General features: G+C 41.4%; 1 protein-coding gene across 8 annotated transcripts in view; it reads right to left on the bottom strand.

Annotated features, from left to right (window-relative positions):
* Positions 1–27,080, bottom strand: part of LOC140741054 (serine/threonine-protein kinase tousled-like 2) — a 162,953-nt gene that overhangs the window by 80,975 nt on the left and 54,898 nt on the right. For 7 of the 8 annotated variants that reach the window (XM_073070724.1, XM_073070723.1, XM_073070729.1 and 4 more), the window contains exons 3-8: positions 26,019–26,087; positions 21,744–21,816; positions 20,363–20,406; positions 14,791–14,889; positions 13,826–13,921; positions 4,173–4,265 (exon numbers count right to left, since the gene is read on the bottom strand). In XM_073070724.1, the coding sequence (XP_072926825.1) occupies positions 4,173–4,265; positions 13,826–13,921; positions 14,791–14,889; positions 20,363–20,406; positions 21,744–21,816; positions 26,019–26,087 (474 nt within the window). The remainder of the gene's footprint in view (positions 1–4,172; positions 4,266–13,825; positions 13,922–14,790; positions 14,890–20,362; positions 20,407–21,743; positions 21,817–26,018; positions 26,088–27,080) is intronic. The other variant, XM_073070730.1, reaches the window with a different exon arrangement.

Genomic DNA, 27,080 nt, shown 5'->3' with positions numbered 1-27,080 from the left:
CTGTATCATTCCAGGTGAAGTATCCTGATTCAGAGAATATGGCAACTTTGCAACTAGCACTACCTCCACTTGTATCATTCAATCCCACTCAGAACCACCCTCTTCCCCCCCCCCCCTTCCCTCCCAGTTTTCTTTGCAACTTAAAATTTATTTTCAACTTTTTTTGGTTCTGATTGAAGGACTTAGACCCAATATGTTAAAGTCTTCTCTCTTCTCCTCCCACCCCTAGTGCTACTTAATTTGCTCAATATTTCTAAGATTTTCTGTTTTATTAATAACACATTTTAAAAGGGAACATCCAGACTGCTCTAAATATAATGGGGCCTATTTATGATACTACAAACCACATCACAAATCAACTTTATCCTCCACATATGGACAAACACTGAGTAGCTCCAGCATTTTTTGATTTTAACTTATGGTTTGTCACAGTGGTTAAAATCTGAATTACACTAGTGATTCAGAGGTCTGAACCACTAAGCCACAGATAACATAGAACAGCAAAGGAACAGGCCCTTTGGCTCATGATATTAAACCCAACTAATAACACTGACACCTAACCCCTTCTGCCTGCACATGTTCCACATCCCTCCATTCTCTGCACATTCATGTGCCAAAGAGCCTCTTAAACCTCTATCATATCTGCCTCCACCATCCCTGGCATCTCATTCCAGGATCACTGTAATAATAAAAAAAACCCACTTGTTCCACACATCTCCTTTGAAATTCCACCCTCTGACCTTAAATGAATGCCCTCTAGTGTTAAGCATTTCAATCCTGAGGAAATGATCATCAGGTCTCCTCTAAGCCTCCTCAGAATCTCAAGCAAGTCAAATAAAGCAGAACTCTGGAATAAAATCTAGAATCAATAATAAACAATTACTGGATTATTGTCACCTGATATGCAAATTAATATACAAGACTTACTTCCTTGCGATACTATGCCAACAGCAATGTGGTTCATTTCTATCCATCCTTCAAAATTACTTATAAACTGTTACACTGCAAAACTTGATAGATCACCCAGCATCAAACTAGAACTGAGAAAAACAACAATCACAGCCAAGCCCTCTTTACAATAATCTGAGGTACAGTTAATCTTCTGGTAAGATGGTGTCTCACTCTGATGCAGTGGCTTCTACGGGGCCAACCAAAGGTGTTAAAAATTATCGCCAGACCGTGCTGGACATTAAGAGCTTCAAAGTACTGTAGGCCTACCCCATCAGCGAGTTGCTGGTTGGTGGAGAAACTGAAGGAGCTGGACTTGGTGTGGCCTGTGCTGCTGCCTGTGTCAGAAAGACATCAGAGGAGACAGTGCGCGAAGGCTGTGTGCAGTCCAACAGCAAGCGATCATCTTAGTCACCTTCCTTGTAATCACAGGATCCTGTTGGATATTATTAATGAGGAATGCTGCAAGTCTGATTCACTGATTTATTATCAAACAGCTAGGGTGGATGGCGGGGGAGTTGCGTGGCCTCGGTTATAGCAAGAACTAGGTGTCAAGCAAAAATGTTGCCTGGTTACAGCTGCCCAAGAGGAAGGCATTGAAGTCTGTGCACTCCAAGCTGTGGCTCCCGTCAGACTCTGCCATTCCAAGAAAAGAAAACAGCCTACGCAGTACTCCCTGCAAGTGAAATACTCAATCTCAGGCAATATCTTGGTAGGTTTCCTCTGCCAGTTCAATCACATTCTCCTATTAGTGTAATGACCAGAACTGTAAGTAGTACTTCAGCTATGGCCTGACCAATATTCTATGAAATGGTACCATAAACTGGTTGTTATTACATTTAATTCCCTGCCATATTTGTTAATAATATGACCATGATAGATTGATGCAAAAACACAACCAAATTCAATAATTCCCTTAAAAGGTCACTGCTGCCTCAAGTAGAGCCAGAATTTTGAGCTGGCCATCACAGATACCAAATTGGATAATGAATGACTAAGTACAAGGTCAAATCAGTTTCCCAGCATCAAGGTTCTTGTGCAATTCTTACATTTTCAATTGTGGAAAGTCATATAAGAGGTTAAAAGAGATTTTGTTAGTGTGTTTACTTTCAACATAGTCAGGTCAATTTGCCTCCAGTGGCAGAAAATAGGCAACACGAAAGCAATCTCTCCAAGAAACTTCAGAGGACTAAGTGGACATAACTCTACCAATCAACATAATTAGGCAGTCAGCAATGAAATCATAATTGCCCTGTCTGTCACCTTTATGATGGAATATCAAAATTCACCCAAAATGTGGTTTGGATCACTGCAGTAGTCCAGAGACGAGACTGGAAGCCTGCAACCAGTGGTGTATCACGGGGATAAGTGCTGAGACCTTTGCTGTGTAAAGACCTTATACATGTTATCCAACTGGATGAGAATGTAGAAGTCATGATTAATAAGTTCAGAGAGGGTACTAAGACTGGCCTTGTTTTTAATACTGAGCTGGGTAGACTGTCTGCAAAATGATATCAGTTGCTCATAAGAAAAGAATGGCAGAATGGAATTTAATTCTAAAAAGTTTGAGGTAATATTTTTTAAATAAAGCTAGGATAAACACAACAAATAGTAGTACTCCAGGTACCACCAAGAAACAGGAGGAACCATTGTGTACACGGCCAAGGATCCCCAATGACAGCAGCAGATAGATAAAGTGAATACAGCATTTGGAATAAGCTTTCATTACCCATGATAGAAGTCGAGAGCAAAAGGTTATGTTACAACACAGCACAGATTCCATGTAGAGGGTGGCTCGCTGTGTTATTGGAAGGATGTGACTACACTGTAGGGCATGCAACAGTATTCTGATTAATCTGTGCAATGAACAGGAGGAGCTGAATAGGCTGTGTTTATCTCTTTTGGAGTGAAGGAGGAAGTACTAAAAGGTACGAAGGCCTTAGGGTAGATATAGAGATGCTGTTCCCCTTAGCAGAGGGTTCTATAGTCAAGAAGGGAAGGGGTGGGTAGGAGATTTAGAAGTGATGAGGAAAATATCCAGAGGATGGTTGAAATATGGAAGGTATTCGAGGTGGTGAAAGCATTATGCACTCACACACATTTATTATTTCGATGAGCATGTGAAATGGCACACATAGTTCTGTTTGCATAGAATGGAGTTAAAAACTTTGTGGGGGTGGGGGGGAAGCATCTCCATCAAAAACAAAAAATACCAGGCACCCTACTTGTAAAATTCTTACTTGGCCCAATGATAGTTCTGTAAAGTAAGTGGCACAAATCAGTAATTGCTATTGGTGGAAGTTTGTGTCACAATGATTAAATTAACCAGATCTAGTTTGATCTGTAAGCATTATTTCAAATAAAGTGAATTATTTTGACATTATATTCACTCCATTAGTTACACAACCTTTATATTTCTCTGTTGGCCTGTATTTCCAACTGTGCTCAGGCCAAGTATGGATTCAGGATCAATTCTAAATGTGGCTGGTACATGAGGGCCAATGGTACATCATCTGAGCATTTAAATAAATGAATTTGATTTCTAAAGTTGTATTAGGGCACAAAGAGCAATCTAGACAATATATACACATACACACAAACAAACAAACGTACTACACCTCAAGACAGAGCATGTTTCATTTCTAAGTTGCTCTCACTCTACAGGCAGATCTCAGGATCTATGCTTTACCTTGCACCCTAAAACAGATTTAGAAATTAAATTGTTACATTCTAAATATGTCCCATTTGGCACATGATTAAGACATATGAACCATGCAGATTCCAGATCCAATCCAGAGTCCATGCTTGGGATGAGAGTGTCTGAAATACAATAAAATGGAGGAATGCAGAAAAGAATCAAAAGGAGGCTCGTATTTTGTACAGAACTTTTTTTTTGCGCAGTTTCATGTGAGCTTCCATAACACCTGGGGGATTACCCACAGGTGTATTGACTTCAAATGCTCAAACCTATTATACCAGTGCTAGTAATTCAGCAGAATTACTAACTTGATGTAATCCTTTAAATGATGCCCTTCTTAAGGAGTGAATCCCATACACACTTTGCAGAAGAGCTGTAATAAGGAGACCTAGATTAGGTTAAATGCAGACACCATCTCCTTTCTGTTACCTGTGGCAACTGTGCTCAAATGTTGCATGTTATTAAACTACACCTTTGCATCTTGGTACATCAGAAAATGCAGACTTAGTTGAAATAAAAGATTTACCCGGAGTAAATCATCAATCCGGCCTTCCTTTTTTTCCAGGTCAGAATTTTTGTTGCTTTCCAAGGCAGTGAGCTTCTCCAGTGTGAACTCTGTCTGCAAACACACCAAACCATTTCTTTTAATAAAGATTTTATACTTTAGTTATCAAAAATCTATTTATGACCCAAGTATCAACTGCTTTTTGTCACAGTTCAAAATTTTATCTGTGTAGAAATGTTCCATAATTATCTTCCGACAATATCTGGCTACTTTTTATGGTAAGACTATGGGCAACATGATAGTGTAGCAGTTGGCGTGACATTATTACAGCTTGGACAGAGTTCGGAGTTTAATCCCGGTGTCTCTGTAAGGAATCTATACGTCCTCCCCGTGGAAGGCATGGGTTTTCTCTGAGTACTCTGGTTTCCTTCCACAGTCCAAAGACATACTGGTTAGTAGGTTAATTGACCATTGTAAATTGTCTGGTGATTAGGCTAGGGTTACACTGGGGGTTGCTGGGTGATGCAGCTTGAGGGGCAGAAGGGCCTGTATCTCTTAAATAAACCCTCCTGGCGGCAATTCAATCTGTCCTATCAGTTTCCCCACGTTACCTTGAAAACTTCAACCAAAGCACTCCACCAACTTGTAAATTCCAATAAATACAACTGTATTTTGTGTAATATTTCTTTGTAATCTGATGCTCCACATTTTACTAACATTATGCAATCGCTCCAAGATTAAGCCATTTTGTCCCCCAAGTCACAGTACTCAGAAATAGACAATAGACAATAGGTGCAGAAGTAGACCATTCGGCCCTTCGAGCCTGCACCGCCATTTTGAGATCATGGTTGATCAATTACTATCAATACCCGGTTCCTGCCTTGTCCCCATATCCCTTGATTCCCCTATCCATAAGATACCTATCTAGCTCCTTCTTGAAAGCATCCAGAGAATTGGCCTCCACTACCTTCCGAGGCAGTGCATTCCAGACCCCCACAACTCTCTGGGAGAAGGAGTTTTTCCTTAACTCTGTCCTAAATGACCTACCACTTATTCTCAAACCATGCTCTCTGGTACTGGACTCTCCCAGCATCTGGAACATATTTCCTGCCTCTATCTTGTCCAATCCCTTAATAATCTTATATGTTTCAATCAGATCCCCTCTCAATCTCCTTAATTCCAGCGTGTTCAAGCCCAGTCTCTCTAACCTCTCTGCGTAAGACAGTCCAGACATCCCAGGAATTAACCTCGTGAATCTACGCTGCACTTCCTCTACAGCCAGGATGTCCTTCCTTAACCCTGGAGACCAAAACTGTACACAATACTCCAGGTGTGGTCTCACCAGGGCTCTGTACAAATGCAAGAGGATTTCTTTGTGGTATTCCAGACCTGGTTTAGCTGTAACAATTTCAATGTCCCTACACTCACATTCTTTTGATAAAAGCATTCCAAAAGACTGCTTAAATATTTTCATGACATTTGCTGATCACGTTGACATTCACTTCCTAGCAATGTACCCACCACCTCACCACCTCTTTGGACTTCTAAAGATTCTACCTTCAGAAGGCTAGAGTACTCTGTCCAGTCAGGGCTTTCACTTATCACCTTCTAGCTATTCCCCCCCCCCCCCCAACCTTTGTATTCTGGCATCTTCCCCCTTCCTTTCCAGTCTTGATGAAGGGTCTCAGTCTAACACAATGACTGTTTATTCTTTTTTATAAATGCTGCCTGACCTGCATTTCCCCAACATCAGAAGAATCTCTCGTCTATAGGACCTTGTATTGCTTATGTGGAAATCAATTTACCCAGTTTGTACTGTTTAGTTTAACCTCTCAACTCTCCTTAGCATTGGAACATTTCCATCCTTACTCCTCACAATTAACCCATCTCTGTATCATAAGCAAACGTTGATACAATTCAACCGCCAGGGGAAAGATATGTTAAAGTGCCGGGGTTATGACTGAGCTTAAGTTACCATTCAATGTATTTTAGTAAACTATTTAAGAACTTTTTAAAAGCTATTTATTAATGCTTTTTTTGAGAGGGTGATTTTAGATGCATATCATATTTATACTGAGTTAAGTATTGTATGTAATTAGTTTTTGATACAATAAGTGTATGGGACATTGGAAAAATGTTGAATTTCCCCATGGGGATGAATAAAGTATCTATCTATCTATCCATCTATCTACCTAGTTTCATAATCCCTTACACCTGCAGCATTAGCAAACACAACATTTGCATCTACAAAAAGATACTTGCTGACCAACTCTGGTCACATGTTGCCCTCTAAAAGCCTGAGTACTATCCTGGTTTGGATAGTCTATCATTTGGCATGGCTCCAACTTTCTAGATTTCTTTCAATTCATTCTTAATTTTCTTAATTTAATCTTGCTTTGAAATCATTTTGTTTTATTACACAATTTTGACCATGCTCATTAGAAGGCCATACAAATAACATTTACCACTTTAGTCAATTCTTCAAAAGCAGTCGTCAGAAATTACCTCATCATTCATTATGCACCACTGTTGGCTCTCCCAATTTCATGAAAAGTGACTTAATACCTTGAAACTTTATCTTTAATTACAAACCACAGCAATCTTTCGACAATAGACATTTAGTGCCATTATTTTAGTTAATAGTATTACCATATGCATGTTTCAGAGAGCTTTTGAGTATCAATGAATAGTTCCTTAAGAAGGCTTGGATGCTAATATACAGTGCATATAAAAAATACACCCCCCCCCCTTGGAAGTTTTCATATTTTATTGTTTTACAACATTCAATCACAATGGAATTAATTTGGCTTTTGTTAAAACACTGATCAACAGTATAAGACTCTTTTATGTCAAAGTGAAAACAGATCTCCACAAAGTGATCTAAATTAATTACAAATATAAAACAAAGTGAATTGCATAATTGCATAAGAATTCACCCCCCCCCCACCTTAATATGACACACCAAATTATCACTGGTGCAGCCAACTGGTTTTAGAAGTCACATAATTAGTTAAATGGAGATCTGTTTTTTGCAGACCTGTGTGCAGTCAAGGTGTTTCAATTGATCGTAGTTAAAAACACACCTGGATCTGGAAGGCCCAATTGCTGGTGAGTCAGTCTCCTGGCAAAATCTACACCATGAAGACAAAAGAACACCTAAAGGAACTCCGCAAAAATGTTGAAAAGCACGAGTCAGGAAATGGATACAAGAAAATTTCTAAGCCACTGAATATCCCTTGGAGTACAGTTAAGTCAATCATCAAGAAATGGAAAGAATACGGCACAGCTGTAAATCTGCCTAGAGCAGGCCATCCACAAAAACTGAGAGACCATGCAAGAAGGGGACTAGTGAGGGAGGCCATCAACAGACCCATGACAACTCTGGAGGAGTTACAAGCTTCAGTGGCTGAGATGGGAGAGACTGTACAGAGAACAACTGTTGCCCGGGTGCTTCACCAGTCACAGCTTTATGGGAGAGTGGCAAAGAGAAAGCCACTGTTATAAAAAAACCTCATGAAATCTTGGCTGGAGTTTGCCAAAAGTCATGTGGGAGACTCTGAAGTCAACTGGAAGAAGGTTCTATGGTCTGATGAAACCAAAATTAAGCTTTTTGGTCATCAGACTAAACACTATGTTTGGCATAAGCCAAATACCGCACAGCATTAAAAATACATCATCCCTACCATGAAACATGATGGCGGCTGCATCATGCTGTGGGGATGCTTCACTGCAGCAGGCCCTGGAAGGCTTGTGAAGGTAGAGGGGGAAATGATTGCAGCAGAATACAGGAAAATCCTGGAGGAAAACCTGATGCAGTCTGCAAGAGAACTGCGACTTGAGAGATTTGTTTTCCAGCAAGACAATGACCCCAAGCATAAAGCCCAAGCTACAATGGAATGGCTTAAAACAATGAAGTTAATGTCCTGGAGTGGCCAAGTCAGAGTCCAGACCCAAATCCAACTGAGAGCTTGCGGCTGATCTTGAAAAGGCTGTTCACTCACAGTCCCCATGCAATCTGACTGAATTTGAGCAATTTTGTAAAAAGGAATGGGGAAAAATTGCAGAGACCAGATGTGTAAAGCTGAAAGAGACCTATCCACACAGACTCAAGGCTGTAATTGTTGCCAAATATGCCTCTACTAAATACTGACTTGAAGGGGGCAAATACTTATACGATCAATTATTTTGTGTTTTACATTTGTAATTAATTTAGATCACTTTGTAGAGATCTGTTTTCACTTTGACACAGACAAGTCTTTTTCTGTTGATCAGTGTCAAAAAAGCCAAGTTAATCCACTGTGATTCAATGTTGTAAAACAATAAAACTTGAAAACTTCCGGGGGGGGGGGGGGGGGGGGAATACTTTTTATAGGCACTGTGTTTTTCTAGTATAAATGTTACTACAAAGTAACAACTGAACAAGTGAAACATTATGTCCACATTTCAGTGAATTCTGAGCTCAACATACCACTCTTTGGCTCAGTATTCATTTCTTCATGCCCATAACTCCAAAAGGTGACCACTTCCACTCATTTTCTGTACTCTTGATCCACTTGGACACTTCCCACTGGCCATTTACCCTATTCATTGCTACATGCTGACGTGACATACAGCATCTCAACTATTCTACTTTCCTCTTGCAACCAAACCTACCCTCCTCTGAACCAAGAGCCAACCTTATTATCATCCAACTTGCTGACAAGGAGGGTGCTATTGTGTTTAGTGAATTAACCGTCACAGAGGGCAGACATCAGTGCCCAGACACCTCTTCATACTTCCCTTTGGATCATGAACCTTCCAAATATTACATGGTCTCCCAGACAGCAATGGGCCTCATTTCTACAGGAGACATTCATTCTGCAGCTTACAGTTGCCCAGCCTAATATAGCCACTTCTATCTCTTGCCCAAAATCCATAAGCAGGACTGTCCTGTCAGACCCTTACTTCTGCTTTCTCTTGCCTCAGTGAACTCATTTGTTTCTACCTCGACTAGACTCTACTTTGTCCTCTGGACTAGTCCATTCCCATTTACAGTACATCCATGACATCTCTTGACACCCTGCAGCACTGTTGCCATGCCATACCACGATAGTGTGAGGGCCCTCTGATTCTTCCCGGACAGGGACATAAGATAGAGGCAGGAAATATGTTCCAGATGCTGGGAGAGTCCAGTACCAGAGAGCATGGTTTGAGAATAAGGGGTAGGTCATTTAGGACAGAGTTAAGGAAAAACTTCTTCTCCCAGAGAGTTGTGGGGGTCTGGAATGCACTGCCTCAGAAGGTAGTGGAGGCCAATTCTCTGGATGCTTTCAAGAAGGAGCTAGATAGGTATCTTATGGATAGGGGAATCAAGGGATATGGGGACAAGGCAGGAACAGGGTATTGATAGTAATTGATCAGCCATGATCTCAAAATGGCGGTGCAGGCTCGAAGGGCCGAATGGTCTACTTCTGCACCTATTGTCTATTGTCTATAATCAGCTTCCCTGCACCAAAGCACCCATTTGCCCTCTGACGTTGTTCTCCCCGTTGAGTAACTTTTCTTCAAGTTAACTTTCTTTGGGTCAAAACTGTAGATATGGACTCAAGTCATGCTCATTTTTGTAGGATGTGTGTGTGGAAGTTGCAGTAAATCAAAGGTTAAAGCAAGGGTAGCTTGGGGCAGTTGCAATCTAGTGAGACCACCGGACACACCTCTGCTTACTACAAACGAGGCAGGCTGGGCAGATTGTGACTGTGTACTCAAGCCAGAGGAGTGAGGCCTCTGTAGTGAGACTTTTCCAGAAAGAAAGCATCGTGTTCCTTTACTCAACAGGGGGTGGGGGGGAGCACCGAGACAGACAAGATAACAGAAGAGTTTAAAATATACCCAACAACCAAGGCCCTATTGTGTTTACTAACTTCAAAGTATCATCAGCTGTCTGCTTGAAGTTTTGATTAACTTTAGCTTCTATTGTGAATGATGATTGATCTTGCGAGTAAGGAATTCAAACCATACAATTCACAACAATCAATATCTGTAACTGATAAGCTGATTTCTGTATAAAAATAGCAGTTTCCTGTTCAGATTTCAGAATTGTGTGAACGACGGGCCCGTGTTGTTCTCCTTGTGTACTAATAAAATCAAAGGAATTTTTGAGTTGCAAGGGTCTGTGTGTTCTGAGCCCAGATATTTCAGTTATTTTGTTTTATTTTATTACTGGCAACAAGTTATTTCGACCTTTTGAACAGTCTTTGTTTCAGGCCTACCCAGGCCCACTCCATCACCCCTTTTTGTGGTACACTGATGACAGCTACAATTCCAAGCAAACTTTCCCAAACTCTGGACCCTGGGAGTCAATGCATCCCTCTACAACAAGATCCTTGACTCCCTGACCAACAGACCACAATTAGTAAGGATAGCCAGAATTACCTCTTTCACAACTATTTCTAAATACACCTGTCCTCCACAAGGTCGTGTGTCCTTAGCCCTCTACTCTACTCCCTCTACACTCATGGTTGTGTGATCAAATTCTTCTCTAGCGCCACAAGTTTGCAGATGACACCACCGTAGTAAGCCACATCTCAAATAACAGTAAGTCAGGGTACAGGAAGGAGATAGAGCACTTAGTGACATGTTCTCACGGCATCAACCTTTCTCTCAATGTCAACAAAACAAGAGCTGGTTATTGACTTTGGTAGGGTGGGGAGGGGGTCAGTGCACGTGCTCCTGTCTACATCAATGGTGCTTTGAAGTTGAGAGCTTCAAGTTCCAAGATGCAAACATCACCAACAGCCTGTACTGGTCCAACCATAGTAATGTCATTGGCAAGAAAGCTCACTAACACCTCTACCTCCTCAGGACACTAAAGGAATTTGGCATGTCCCCATCAACCCTTACCAATTTTTTTCAATGCACATAACTGCAAGAAACGGAGTTGTGGAAACAGCTCAACACATCCCAGGAAACAAACTTTCTTCTATGGACTGTCTATACTTCTTGCTACCTCAGAAGCCAGCATAATCAAAAACACCACCAACCTTAGACCTTCTCTCTCCTCCTCTCTCCCATCAGGCAGAAGATACAAAAGTCTGAAAGCACTATCAACAGGCTTGTCTATCTAACTGTTATCAGACTCTTGAACAAATATTTTGGCTTCACAATCTATCCCATTTATGATCTTGCGCTTTATTGTTTACCTGCATTGTACTCTCTGTAGCTGTTACACTTTATTCTGTGTTATTATTTTACTCCAACTCAATGTACCATGTAATGATCTGATCTGTATGAACAGAATGCAAGACAAGCTTTTCACTATATCTCGGTAAATGTGTAAATAATAAACCCATATCAATGGTGCTCTCTCTTGTACTCATGCAGAACTCAACAATCTCATTTTTACAATTTTTTTTGTATCTATCTTTATCTCTGCAAATAGGTTACCTAATAACATTGATTACAAACCTACCTCCTCCTACAGCTATCTCAATTACACTTTGTTTTACCCAGTTTCCTCAAAGAACTTCATTTCATTCTTTCAGTTCCTTCATTGCATTCATCTGTTATGTTTTCTCTGATGAAACTTACCACACAAGGTGACTTCAAAATACCTTTCTTTCTGAAATAAGACTTCCCCTCCCCTGTACTATTCTTTGAGAAAATCTCACCCATATGGCAGCAAGTCAATGCAGAAAAGTATGCAGACATGGTCAAGAAGTTCAATTGTTGCTCAGACCAAACATCAGAATGGAGAAGAAATATGATCTAAGTGACTTTGACCATGGAATAATTGTTGATGCCGACAGGGCAGTTTGAGTATCTCAAAAACTGATCTCCTGAGCTTGTCACACACAAGTCTCTGGAGTTTACAGAGAACAGTGTGAGAAACAGTGAAAAAAAACATCCAGTGAGCAGCAGTTCTGTGGGCTAAGACACCTTGTTAATGGGGGAAGTCAGGAGAATGACCAGACTGGTTGAAGCTGACAGGAGGGCAACAGTAACTCATATAACCACTCGTTACAACTGTGGTGTGCAGAAAAGCATCTCTGATTGTACAACATGAACCTTGAAGTGGTGAATGGGCTACAGCAGCAGAAGACAGTGAGCATACACTCAGTGGCCACTTTATTAGGTAGAGTAGGTACATAATAAAGTAGCCACTGAGTGTACAATATCACTTAATTGGTTCTCAGAACCTCACATTGCTAGTGGTCATATTCTTCCAAAATGTCTTTCTAGAACTGTGAGCTAATTTTATTGTGCCCTTAAGATTGCTTCCAATAGTCGGTAAGATTGTCAAATAAGATTCTTTTGCATCTCTCCCAGCTATCAGAATCTGAATAAAATTTTGCTTTTCATAACTTTCCAATTCTTTGCATCCACTTCCACCATATGCCCTTCTGCCCCCAGTGACATCACTGAACCAGATAGACTTAAATGACAATCTGGTAGCTCTGTTAACATCATCAATAAGATCTGTGTGTTTCTTAGAACTACTGATTATTAACTGAATTAAGTTCCAGATCTATCATGACAACACTTTAATTAGAATTTTTGGATTATGGATCTAGTAATTTGTATCTAATCCTATAATTAATCTAATCATGGTTATTGAATTGGGCATTCTTGTGCTCTCCAGCAAACATCTTTACAAAAACTAACAATGGATTAAATTTTTTTCTCAGTTCCCTTCTATTCTTCTCAGCATTCGCAAATTAATCCAGTCAGATTCTGGCAATTTGCCTGCCTTTCGTCTAGCCAATTTTCAATACTTTACTTATCTTGTTCTGGCATTCTGCTCAGTTCAAAATCAAAATCCAAATCCATTTCCTCTCCAATAACCCTGGTTTTCATAAAAATTGAGATGATGTATTAAAGCTAAAAACAAATTGCTGGTAGAATTCAATGAGCCATGTAGCACCTTTGGAGGCAAAACGATGGCCAACATTTCATTCAGGTCAAGATCTAGCATCAGAACTGAGCCCAAGGGAAGACAGTTAGGATACAGAAATGAAAATGAAGGGTGAAATGGAGACTGGCAAGTGATAGGTGGAACCACAGATGCGTGTGGAGAGGGAGAGTAGTGGGCTGGAGCTGACCCAAACTGAATTAACCCCTTCCTTTTTAGTCCCATTCCAACTCTGACATTATTTTACCATACAATTGACCTAAGTGGTGGTGTAGAGATACACTTTACCAAAGGAGGTGTAAAGTGCTTCTTCCCTCCACTAGCCTGCAGTTCACCCTTGGGCAAGGTGCGTCACGTGAAACCATGGGAGCAGGAGGTGGTTGGTCGTAGGAGCAGCTGATGCATGTCACAAGTCCTGGTTATGAGACCACTGACGCCAGGCAAACAATCTCTGAAGAGTATTGATAATGGCTGGACTCACCTGTCTTGTAAAGACACTGCCCAGAAGAAGGCAATGGCAAACCACCTCTGTAGAAAAAATTGCCAAGGATAATCATGGTCATGGAAAGACCATGATCACCCACATCATACAACATGGCACATGATGATGGTGATACAACTGATAAGCTTAAAGCTGAAATTGAATTGAGCAATACACAAAATACTAAAGGAACTCAGGTATCATCTATGAGGAGAATAAATAGTCCACATTCCAGGCCAAAACCCTTCATCAGAATCACTCGTTTTTGAAATTGAGCTCTGATTTGTACTTTTATGCAAATCATACCTGTGATTGCTTATGTTGTACATTAATTATCTTTTGTGAATTACAGGAATGCTCGGTGTTGGCTGACCCCACTGATGACGGACTGCCATGCTGAACCTCGGATTTAAAACAAAGAACATGCATCATTTCAAATCTCAAACCATTTTAGCTTCAATATAGATACTGCTCATAAATTGATAGTGACTCATTTTGCACTTTGGCCTAAAGCAACTTCCCTTGTGAATCCCACCCTTCTAGCAAGTGAATACTCAATCACATACCCAAGAATCTGAAGTCTGATGATCAATAATCCTTCAGCAAATGTTTGCCACATGCTAGCCTTCACCATGCTACCCAAAATTGTAAGGTATTTCCCAAGTATACTTACTTCTCCATAAAAGCTCTACCTAAGCACCTCTCCTTTGCTTAGCAGCAACTCTTCCCTCTTACTCCATTGACACACAACTCTCCCCCCCCCCCCCCAACCCTTTGTTGCTTACTTTTTCCTATCCTAGGTAATAATTGTTCTCTCTCAGTTCTCCTGTCAATACTTTCTCTCTGATATCAGACCACAAATCTGTGAACTAGAATACCTACAACACTTTCAAAGATGAAATCACATAAACCACTGTTTCATCAAACCAGTGACCTTATGTGAATCGGGCACCTGATTGCTCCTTCATGCATCTTCTCTTGGATTATTTCCTTGGCACTCCAGCCAGTTTAGACACAGCTCTTTATTTCAATTTCTTGATATGAATATTTCATTAGTAGTAAAATAATATACAAGACTTGGATGCCCAGTAAGTAATTTCTAATTCAAACTTGGGCTACTCAATATCAAATCTTCACTCAAGATAACCATACAGAGTCATAACCTGAGGCCAGTTACCTTAATTGGTGTTGGAATATTGTTTTTCATTAAATTAGTAGAGGGGCAGCATTGTAACTTAAAAGACATTTCCCATAAAATACATAATACTCACAGAAGGTGACGAATATGACAAGGAATGTTGTGGCGATGAGCGAGCTACAGGTGGCACACTCCGGCCTGGACTTGTGCCTGTGACATTCCCACCAGCAAACTGAAACACAGATAATAGTTGGGTAGGACATTACACAACAACATAACAGAAGCTGGCTCAGCGTGACCAAAATAACAGCCATTGCTTTCCATGCAAATTAACAAATTATGGGATGAACAAACTATGGTCCAGTATTTTCTACTACCTGTATAAATTAAAATCTGACTCAATAAGTCTAGAACATTCTGATCTTTCAACTTTAAGTGATGTTGGACCACATTACACTCTAATCTCAGCTTTACTGATACATCTTAACATATACATACCAATGTGCTATACTAAAATATTGTATTAAGTAGTTCCATTACATAAAAGGCAGCCACTCCAACTAAACTGAATATCTGAAGCCTAACTCAGCATTGCCAAGGGAACCAGTAAAATCCATTGTTCACTGCTGAGTTCAATCACATTAAAAATTTGATCTGAATATGCAGCCAGTTACAAACGCCCTTTGCTCCCTATCTTTAGCTGTGTTTGTAGCAATGATGTGCTGCTATTCAGAACCATGTACATTCTAGAACAATCTCTCGTTCTTTTAAATTTTATATGCCCAACCTTCCTTCATAAAGTAATTCATTCATCTCAACAACCTACTTTCTAAAAATGTTCCAAAAATGTTTCCAGGCAAGTGCTTGAGGGATACAAGGAGACCACCAGTGCACACAGAATCTAGGTGTGGTTACAAACCCTGCAGTCACTGCAAGACTTACATGCTTTGATATTTCACACTCCTTATAATAAGGCCAACATCCAATTTGCCCTCCTTATTACTTACTACACCTGCATGCTATGCGTTTTTGGGTGGGGATAATCTATGACCGTTCAAACAAACACTTTTCAATTCTTTCTCCAAAATTTGATCACCTTACATTAAATTTTTGCCCACTCAATTAACTATACTGTATTTCTATGCAGCCTTTGTGTCCTTCTCACAATTTACTTTCCCACATGTCTTTATATCATTAATATATCAGGGTGCAATACACTTAGCCCCTTTATCCACGACAAACTGTTATGTCCTCACTTCTCACTGCGTAGAGGAGACATTTGAAGTTCATGTTCCTTTTAGGTCAAATAAACCAGCTTGCATTCGAAAAAAAGTCGACTATACCAGAAACACATGAGATTCTGTAGTTGCTAGAAATCCAGAGCCCCACACACACACACACACACACACAATGCTGGAGGTACTCAGCAAATCAGGCAGCATTTAAGGAGAGAAACTGTTGATACTTCAGGCAGAGACCCTTCAAAGGACTGGAAAGGGGGAAAGACTCCAGAATAGGAAAGTGGGGCAAGGGGAAGGTGGAATAGCTAAAATAGGTGAAGGCAGCTGGGTGGGAAAGGTAAAGGGCTGGAGAAGAAGGAATCTGATAAGAGAGGAGAGTGGACCAAAGGAGAAAGGGAGGACTGGCACCAGGGGAGGTGATAAGCAGATGAGGAGGTAAGAGGCCAGAATGGGAAATAGAAGAGGGAATGGAGAGGGAAATTTTACCAGAAGGAGAAATTGATATTCATGCAATCAGGTTGGAAGCTACCTAGACATTATGAGGTGTTGCGACTTCACCCTGAGAGTGACTTCATTGTGGCACAATAGGTGGTCATGAACCAATATGTCGGAATGGGAATAGAAACAAGAATTAAATGGTTGGCCACCAGGAAATTCCGCTCTTAGTGGATAGAGCAGAGGTGGTCCACAAAGCGGTCCCACAATTTACATCTGGTTTCACCAACGTAGAGGAGGCCACATCAGGAGTGCTAGATACAACAGGCAACCCTAACAGATTCACAGGTGAAGTGTTGCCTCACTTGGAAGGACTGTTCATGGCTCTGAATGGAAGTGAGGGAGGAGATAAATGGGCAGGTGTAGCATTTTGGTTGCTTGCAGAGGTATATGCCAGAGGGCAGATTAGTGGGGAGGGATGAATGGACAAGGTAATCATGGAATGAGTGATCCCAGTGGAAAGCAGAAAGTGGGGTGGGTGAAGACGCATTTGGTGGTGTGATCCTACTGAAGATGGCGGAAGTTACAGAGAATAATGTGTTGAATAATGCAGTGGCTCATGGGGTGGTAGGTGAGGACAAGTGGAACTCTATTCCTGTTAAGGCAGTGGGAAGATGCAATGAACACGGATGTCCGGGAAACGGAGGAGATTCGTATGAGGGCAGCATCAATGGTGGATGAAGGAAAACCTCGTTCTTTGAAGAAAGTCATCTCTGATGTCCTGGAAAGGAAAGCCTCATTCTGGAAACAGATGTGGCAGAGACTAAGAAACTGAGAAAAGGGAATAGCATTTTTACATTTACCCTCCACTACCATGTGTGGTGAATCTTCTGGGTCATCTATTGTATCCAGTGTCCCCGATGCAGCCTTAACCATAATGAAGAAATGAAATGCAAATTATTGAATCGCTTTGTTGAGTGCCTCCGCTCCATCCATAGGAAGTGGAATTTCTCAGTGGCCAACCATTTTAATTCCTTTCCACATTCCCATATGTCAGTGCATGGCCTCCTCTTTTGTCACGAGACCACTCTCAGAGTGGAAGAGCAATACCTTGTATTCCATCTGGGCAGCCTCCAACCTGATGGCATCAATTTTGATTCCCCCTTCTGGTAAAATATTTCCCTCCCCCTTCCCTCTTCTTCTGTTCCCCACTCTGGCCTTTTACCTCTTCTCGTCTGCCCATCATGTTCCCCCAGTGCCCCTCCTTCCCTTTCTCCAATAGTCTACTTTCCTCTCCCATCAAATTCCTTCTTCCCCAGCCACTTGGCTTCACCTATCATCTTCTAGCTAACCTCCTTCCCCAATCCCACCTTTTCTATTCTAAAATCTTCCCCCTTCCTTTCCAGTCCTGAAGAAGGGCCTCAGCCCAAAACATCGACTGCTTATTTATTTCCATAGATGCTGCCTAACCTGCTAAATTCCTCCAGCATTTTTTTTGTGCGCAACACACTTTTTTTCCTTAAGAATGAGCTTCAACTCTTTGGAAAATGACTCAAGTTATTTTTAAATCCCAACGTATTGAGGTTAATGTGATAGTTAAGGAGTTAATTACCAAGTGTCAACACCTGAGCATCAGATAATACAAGACAAAGGATGACCTTGGATAAAACTAGTAGAAAAGCCCAAAACTTTTGTTTTCAGAAATCCTGTTGTGGAGGGGGAAAATCTCTTACAGGCTTCAAATGCAAAATCTCAACCGATTATATGCAGAGTTCAGGTAAACAATTTTTGCTCAATAAAGAATAGAGGTGATAGACTAAATTAGCTAAATACTGATTTGGACAAATGAGGGTAGTTAGCTTTATGAGGTACTTACAGACACACTATTCAAATGCAAGAACCAACTTTAAAACAACCACAAATAACACTGGACGACCAAGATTTGGTTTCCTGAATACCTTTGGGTGCATCTTAAAGATTCAGGGCTGCTATTCATGCAAATTGCCATGAAATTTCCCCATCATGTACGATTTTTGTTTTAAACCACCTATATTTGTCATTTCAATTCATAATTCAAGTCAATTAAAATGTTGTCGACAATGTAAGCTGAAAGGTTTTCTCTTAAGGCATGCCTGTACATGCTTAGGCAGGCTGCAGGGCAGGACAGGTTTTTAGAAAGGCTATACATCGCACATACATCATTCTTTGCACTGCGTTTGCATGTATATTGATTTGCGATCACATTGATGCGCATGCTTTACTTGCGCAGCCAAGGTCAGGTAAACAGTTTTTGCATAGCATATTATGTACTCTTTATAATAAAGTAATTGTATTTTCAGCAGCAAAATAACTTGCTAATTTTGCAACAGCCGCGATACTCTGTTATATTTGTGGCGAGTATATGCTTAAATCTCAAGGATGGAGCACAACTTCTCTTATTAAGAAAGTCTATGAGCTCTAATTTGGCTGTAAAATTGGCGACAAGACAAAGCCTGGGCTATTCATATTTGCTGCGCAATAGGCGCTGTTGATCTTGGAGCTTAGCTCAGAGGTACCTGGAAGTCAATGCTATTCACTGTCCCAATAATATGGCAAGAACAGAAAGGTCATGTGACAGACTATTACTTCCGTCTGACCAGTGTGTCTGGTTTCTCTGCTAAAAACAAGAAATCCATTGAATACCTAATCCCCCTTCAGCCATGAGACCTGTGCCACATGATGATAGTCTTCCAGTACTGAAGCCACCAGAGGCATGGAGTCTAGAAGAGGCAGATGAAGGCGCCGTGATGCACAAGCCAGGAATGGAAATATACACTGATACAGATTATAAACCCTTTATATCGAGTGAGTCTCATCTGATAACTCAATCAGAGTTAAATGACCAGGTCAGAAACCTGGGTTCATCAAAGGCAAAAGCAGAATTACTGGGTTCAAGACTGCAAGGATGGAATCTGGTGTCACCAGGCACAAAAAATTTCTGTGAAGGATTTTGATATTTGAGACAGATGTTTCCAAGAATAACTGTTGCCAAGATTAAGGCAGGCATTTTTGTTGGCCCACAAATTACACAGGTCATCAATGACAGGCAATCTACAGAACTTCTAGAAGGACCAGAGAAAAATCACATGGAAAGCATTCAAGGATGCTGTTGAAAATTTTCTTGGCAACTACAGAGCACCAAACTACATGCTGCTGGTTGACAACATGCTTCAAGCATACAAAACCATGAAGTGCAACATGTCATCAAAGATTCATTTTTGCTTTCCCATAGAGACTTCTTTCCTGCAACTCTTGGCGCTGTCAGTGATGAACAAGGTGAAAGGTTTCACCAGGACATTGCAGTCATGGAGAAACCATACCAGGGCAACTGGAATCCATCAATGCTGCCTGATTATTGTTGGACACTTAAGTGAGAGCCTCAGACACAGACTACAAGTGAAAATCAACTAAACATTTTTAACTTAGCTGAACTATTGCACAGCGTCAGCACAGTTATGCAATTAAATGCATTATATTTAAAGTTAATTTCTTGTTTCTCCAAATTCATGTGATACTAGTCTGAAATTATATTTCTGTTCAGCTTCAAGTGGTCCATCATAAACAAAAAAATTTTTGAAGAAGCAACACTTTTTAAAAAAAAATTGCTGTCCAATCAGTCAAGCATAACAAGAGGTCTTAATACATGACACACAGGTAGTGTACAAGTTGATAACTAATCTGGACAGAAAATCTCCTTATACCCATCAACAGCACGAGGGTTAGCATTTTGCACTGAATTTTAAAATATATTGTTAATGTTAATTAAACATTAACACACAATGAAAACCTTCACATTGTTCCACCGCTTCCATCTGCCTTAAAACTGGGTATGTGCTGAATGTCCTACCTCTACATACAATGCCTAATTTAAGTTACAAGAAATAATTGAGCTTTTTGCTCATAACAGTTGATAACCTGAAACTGACAAGTGAACAATACAGCATTGAGTGTAATACAAGGACATGCCTGGTGTAATACTCTGCAGCTTACCTCGAAGTAATCACTAATTTTATGTCCCCTTGGATTGCCTTTGCCTACAATGAAACAATGAAGTATTAGCAACAAGATAAAAGAATTCTTTGAAGTTGAGAGTTGAAGATCTATTTCCCCACTCTTCTGAATATGAAACAGCAAAAAAATCTGTACAAATGTGCTACAACTTGAACTTCTCGAATAATCCACGATCCAACAATTTGGAAATGTGAATGGTTCAGCATCTGACTCATTATGTCATATTTGTTGCACTTCCTTTCTACTCACTCAATCATGATCCTCTGGAAAATTTATTGCAATATTGTCTAGCATCTAGAAAAAAACTAATTAAAATTGAATTTGGGTATAAAGCAAAATCATATCCAATAGGCTGGAAAATTTATCAGTCCAGTAGCAAAATCCCAAATGTGCCAGATAATCAAGAGTTTATTATGGGGTGTATGTGGTATCCAGGGAGGGGTGTCACCTCTGGTGAAGGGGGCTTGTCACTCACCTTTAGGCCACACCGGACACTCGACTCTCACCTGTGGCATAAGCAGCTGTTTGCAAGCGGCAGCAACCACATCTTGTTACACCGCTTTGAAAAGGCGGGCTAAACAAGGTGAGGGCAGCCAGTGGTCTCATGTGATGTCAGCTCCAGCAGACTGGGCAGATGAGAGCAACAAGGAGATCCAACAGCCAGGAAGGCAGTTCATGAGGAGCGAAGCGCATGACAAGGCACAGACTTAGTCACAGGCATCCACCGCAACCAAGGAAGACCCCAGTTGTGACAACTAGACCCAGATTTTCAAACCCTAAGAGATTATGCAGGAACTGGGTTTTGGTGCTAGATGGAGATTTTGGCCGCAGGAAGGGATAGTGGAAACATGAAGAATCTCAACAACTGAGATTTCTGTATATTGTTGATGTTTTAAGATTTAAGATTTTTAAAAAAAGGCAACAGCATAACACTAGATTAATTGATTAGCTCCATTCAGCAACTGAGGGACAATTGCCTGAATAACCGCCTTTCCTGTATTCAAATAGCCACTTGTATTTAAAAAGCTGTTTTGAACATGGCAGTACCCTAAATATTTGTTTCACAGTTCTGTAAAACACATTTGGACTTCCTTTACAAAGTTAAAAAGGTAGTAAGTATGAATTATGTAAACAAGCAGCAGCTGAAGAAAATATTCCAATTAAATAAACATCAGAAATTGAAATGACTTAAATGCAAACAGAAGGCTGCATTAGGGTAACCCACTGCAAACACATCTTCAAAACAATTGTCTTTTTCACAGGAAGCACACTGGTTTCCAAATACGGCACATTCTCTGAACTCCAACAGTAACAGTACTGTCAAATCTAAAGGAATGTTTCCAGCAGAAAAATAACTGACCTTGATTGGCATCATTGTAAGAATCTGCCTTTCTCTTCCTTCCCCGTTGCTCATTTTGTTTCTTCTCTGGTGTCTAGATATGAGAAAAAAAAATACTCAAAACAAAAATTCCTGGTCTGTAAAATTCAATGAGCTACACGAGTTTTTAAGATAACATCCCATGTGCTCTTGGAGAATGGAGAAGAGGGTTAAGGGGAGACATGACCAGAGATAAATTAGCTTACAATCTAATTCCTTTCCACATAAAAGTTGAAAGGAGCTCCAAAATAAAAGGTGATTCTAAAAGTTGTCAACTGATCAATAATTAAGAAAAAAAACACACACACTTCTAGGATGAAACTTGCTCTCAAATCAGCATCAGCTAGTGCTACTGCAACACAGCTTCATTCTGATAAAGATAAATCATTAAACAAAATAAACTTTATTCATAAAGAAAAATTATTTACAAGAACAAACCATGCACTGCCTTTTTATTTGTATATTTGTAGACGTTATTTAGTATTCAATTACATTTCTTTAAACCAATAGTACTAGTCACACATGTGGCCCCCTGGAGTGGTACAGTACACTACTACAATAGTTGAGGGACTTCCTCAGCCAACCCAGCCCTTTTCTCTCTGATACTGTGGTCCTCCCCCACCAAGACCTTGCGGTGGCTGCACCAAGCTTCAACGCATCCCGCAGCATGTAATCCTGCAGCCTGGAACATGCCAGTCGGCAGCAGTCCTACACAGACACCTGGATGTACTGGCAGACCAAGCTGTGTCCTTCAGCAAGTTGATGTTTGCTCACAGTACTTGACGTTAGTCTCTGTGTCCCTGGGAACAACCCATAGATCAGAGTCCTCTGTTACTCAGCTGCTCATGATGAACCACAATGTAGGCCTTTGCATCCTTCTCCACACCCTCTTTGCAAACCCGAAGTCCGCAAAGAGGTGAGTGACTGTCTAGTCCTTACTATCAATCTTTCAGGAGCACGGTGTGGTGGGAGTGATGTTTCGGCATGGAGAAAGGATCTGACTGGGAGGGTCCTTCTCACCACCAGCCAAGCAAGACCTTGGTGCCTGCTGGTGAGATCTGGCAATGAGGCATTCTGTCAGATGGTGTGGACAGTCTTGTTCAGGGAACCACCTCACTGTATCTATCGAGTCCTTTGCCTGCAGTGTTTGCAAGATGTTGCATGCTGACCATTGCCTGATGGACTTGTGGTCAAAGTTGGCGATCTGCAAGAACTTCTCCATGAAGGATAGTTAGTGTGCCGGCTGGTGGCGCAGTGGCATCAGCGCTGGACTCCAGAGTTCGAATCTAGCCGGCTCCCTTGCACGCTTCCCCTTGCTGGGTTGAGCGTCACGCTAGCAACTCAGCCTCGTAAAAACAAGAAAGCCTGCTAAGAAATGACCTCACTCGGAGTTAAGGGCTTTCTTCTTCTACTATAGTTAGTGTGGCAACACCCTTTGCAACACCAGGGACAGAAAGAACCACAGCATGTAGTGGTTTTTGGTGTCAACTTAATTAGGTTGTACAAAAAGCCTGATGCAGCCACACATGAAGGTGGTCATCAGGATGAGAGTGAAATTAGATAAGATTTTGTCCCCACTGTCCAGTAACTTGTACATCTTGACCCATCTGACTCACTATCTTAGATCACCAGATGAACAGAATTCTCCTTCTCCTTATACAGCTCAGACAGCAAGCAGTCACTTCCAGGTCCACCAGGAATCACATTTCCATGATACAGGACAGGAAGTTCTGGGAAGCTGTGCTGTCTGTGGCCTTTCTGTTGTACAGACCAGCATAGAAGGATCTGCAGATCCTTAATATGTCTGTGAGGGATGCAACTGAATGGTCATCTTCCTTAAGGCTGTGGATCACAGTGCTCTTGCTGTGAACCTTTAGAAAGAATTGCAAGTATATCTCATCCTGTGTCATGGTGCAAACGCTAGAATGGAAGATGAACCTGGAGGATTCAGCGGTGAAGAACTGGGCTTGCTGGACCTTCACCTCTCGTAGTTTCTCCTTCACATATACACTCCCTTGACTCCAGAAGTTGCTGCAACTCCCCCTGGAATTTGTACAGTTCTGTCTGATCCTACCTTGCTTTCTGAACCCCTCTGTGGATAGAAAACCTCAATGTCTCCTTGGTCACTTCCCACCTGTGCACAGGGTAATTAAAGGGGGACCTCATGTCCCCCTGCCAACCTTCTGGTCCTCCTGTAGGTGACAGAAGGCAGTGATCAGGGAAGAACACTAGCTTGATGGTGATCTGACCATGACTGGCTTCAAAATGAAGAGGAAGTCGATCCAGGACCAGGCCAAGATGTACAATTATGACCAGGTGGGTTGTAGCTGTGCTCCACCTGCAGAGGTATTAAAGACATTGTGCAGCTTGGCTATTTTAGTATATTATGTCTGCCATGAGGAGACTCACCACAACCACCTCTGACTAGGGTGATTGAGAACTTGCCTCCCTGCAGCAGAATCACCAGGCCAGAAGCAAGACAGTTACTGCCCCCCCACCCCAACCACACAGACAATCTGTGGAACTACATCGCGACCACCTCCGTTAGTTGCAAAGATGTGGTAGCTTGCACTTCTGTAAGTTCACATCAGCCTTGACCTCAGTAAGGTACTTGCAAGGCATTGCACAGTGCCCTTCATACTGCTCATGTTTAAGAATGCTAGTTTTATCACCTTAATTGAGTTCTGCAATCAGTGTTCTTGTCCACTGTCACTCAGTCTGATGTGTTCATGCCTATAGCCTTGATAAACTGCCTCACTGTTTGTGGGCTCAGGTACTGAGAATGGTCCTTCCCCAGTTGTGGCCATGCTAGTGGTGTGCCTGGAGACAAGTTGGTCTGTGGTCCTATTACAATGTATCACTCTGGTTGACCGACACCATCCACCTCTCTAAGCTGGGGCGCATCAGGTGCAGTTCTCCCAAAGCCAGAGGTGACAGCTCCTGCTCTGCTCCCGGTCCCCCAGAGCAGGGAGCCAGAGGCTTCTGTACAATTCCCAGACTCCAGAGCTGGTATGTATTAGACTGTGTTGCTCCTAGTCTCCTGGAGCTGGGGGCTGATAGCCTGTGTTGCTCCTGGTCTCCCTTATCCATATTTGGTTGTTGACTCCCTTCCCACTTTGGTGTTTCCTCTACCCACGTCATCAGCTTCCCGTATTTGCTTCATCTTCCGACAATTAGAGGCTGCTGGCATCTATCTGCTGTCCTGTCCTTTTTCTTTTCATTCCTTTTACTCTCAGGAGCCCATTGTCTCTTGGATGGTGTCTTCTGGGACTTCCTTTTCACCACCCATCATTGTTCTCGTCTCTCTGCCCTTCCCCCCTCCACTGATTCCTCCTTGTCTAGGGTGATTGAGAAGTGCTTGGTCTGATGGCCTTTCTGACTGCACTGAAGATTACACTGCATTGGACAACCAGATGTTCAGATTGGGGCTTACCGACAATCCTGCACCAACTTCTGCCATCCCACCGTGTTCCTGAAGACAACGTTAAAGAAGCGGTTACTGGTGAAGTCTTAAGACTCAGAAGATGTCCTTCATTTTGAACTCTCAACACTCCAAGCAGGACCATACCAATGAAACAGTCCCTGACAAAGGGATTCTCCTCATTGAGGTCCTTCACTGCCAACCTGACAGTGTTTCGGATCCCAATCCTCCTGCTGATGCATGCGTAGCTGCAGCGATCCAGAATGAACTTGAACATTGAATACCGAAAAGGGATGTTAGATTAGTTTCCCCAATCAGCATGAGGATCCAACTCTACGTCAGAAGAGCTGGATCGCAAAAGAGTCCCTCATGTCTTCCATCTTTAGTGTCCAGAGATCTACAAGTCAGTCCGACAGAAACTACACTTGATCTTAGCCAAAAGGTTTACTCCATTACTGGAAGAAGCTAGACATCTTGTGTTTTTCACTCTGGCACCAACTCCCCTTTCAGATAATGGCTCCAGTGAGCCATTACATGAAAGTGACCAATCAGATTTCAAAAGAAGCCACACACCAAAAATAAAAAGGTAAAGTTCACAGCCAATATATGTTTATACTTGATAAGATTTGACTGTACTCATGCAAGATTCTTTTAATTTTTAGGACCAGGTGATTTTAGTCCTACACTGGACTAGTTTCTTGGCAATATGATAAATCAATGTGTGATTTTAAGAGTCTGTTGAACACCAAAGGCCCAAAAATTAAACACCTTTTACTTTTCTATGTAAGAAAGAATCAATGTATCAAACAAAGCACCCATGGTACACAAATACTAACCTCTGATTCCTTGTCACTCAGCGATCCCAAACTACACAAGCTCTGGTTGGACGACTCGTTGACTGGCATCTACAAAAAGAAGAGTGGTGATTTCTTTACCTCCCTTAGTAACCATTATTACAGAGTCCATCCAACACCAACATTTTACAAGGATTATATGCTGCAAATGTACCTCATTAAGAAAATTAACTAATAGCCAGCACAAACAACTATTCAATACACTACTTTTATAAAGGCAGAAGAACCTGCCAAGTGGTTCCAGTATTTACCTCAAGGGATTGGCCACTCAGGTCAAAGACAACGAGGAACTACTTGACTTGGAAGTAGTGAGTTTTCAAAACTTTCTACCCAAGAGTACTGCAGAGGCCCAGCTGCTGAGTATATTTTGATAGAATTTTAGATATTAAAAGGTGTCAAGGGATAAGGGGTCAGTGCAGGAAAGGGATATGGTGATATGGAGCCAAAAGATCAAATGAATGATGCAGCAGGTACAGAAGGACCAGTGGCCTGTACTGCTCCCTTTGGTCCTTATGCACACACTGTACAACCAGATCAAAAATGGAAAACAGGAACCCACGAGTCAAAACATGAATAAAAAGTCTGCTATTCTCTGCCCATAGCTGGTCTCCACAAGAAAAAATATAATACCACATGACATGATCAAATGAAAAGGCCATTATAAAATTAATCAACAGCATCCCTGCATCTAATGCCCATGAAAGCTTTCATCTTACCTGGTTTTACATTTTAAAGAAAACGGCAGATTCATAACAGTTGACTTGCGACTGCACTTCACAATGTTCTAGCATTTCAGTCAAACCGTAAAGACCTGAGTTAAGTGTACTGTAAGAGAATAACCAGGCAGGCTCCAGGTGCAACAAATAATCTTTTGGGTCAATACTGCCCAAGCTTCCAGACATACATCTCAGGACATATGCCAAAAATCTGGGAGAAATGACACACAATTAGCCTGGTAAAGGCCTCTCAAGCACTGATAGGATTGTACCCCTCAGTTAATATCCCATAGCAATACAGTATTATCATAGCCAAGTTATCATGTGG

This window comes from Hemitrygon akajei, chromosome 18, assembly GCF_048418815.1.
Source record: "Hemitrygon akajei chromosome 18, sHemAka1.3, whole genome shotgun sequence".
Lineage (NCBI taxonomy): Eukaryota > Metazoa > Chordata > Chondrichthyes > Myliobatiformes > Dasyatidae > Hemitrygon > Hemitrygon akajei.
This window is presented reverse-complemented; position numbering and strand designations above follow the sequence as displayed.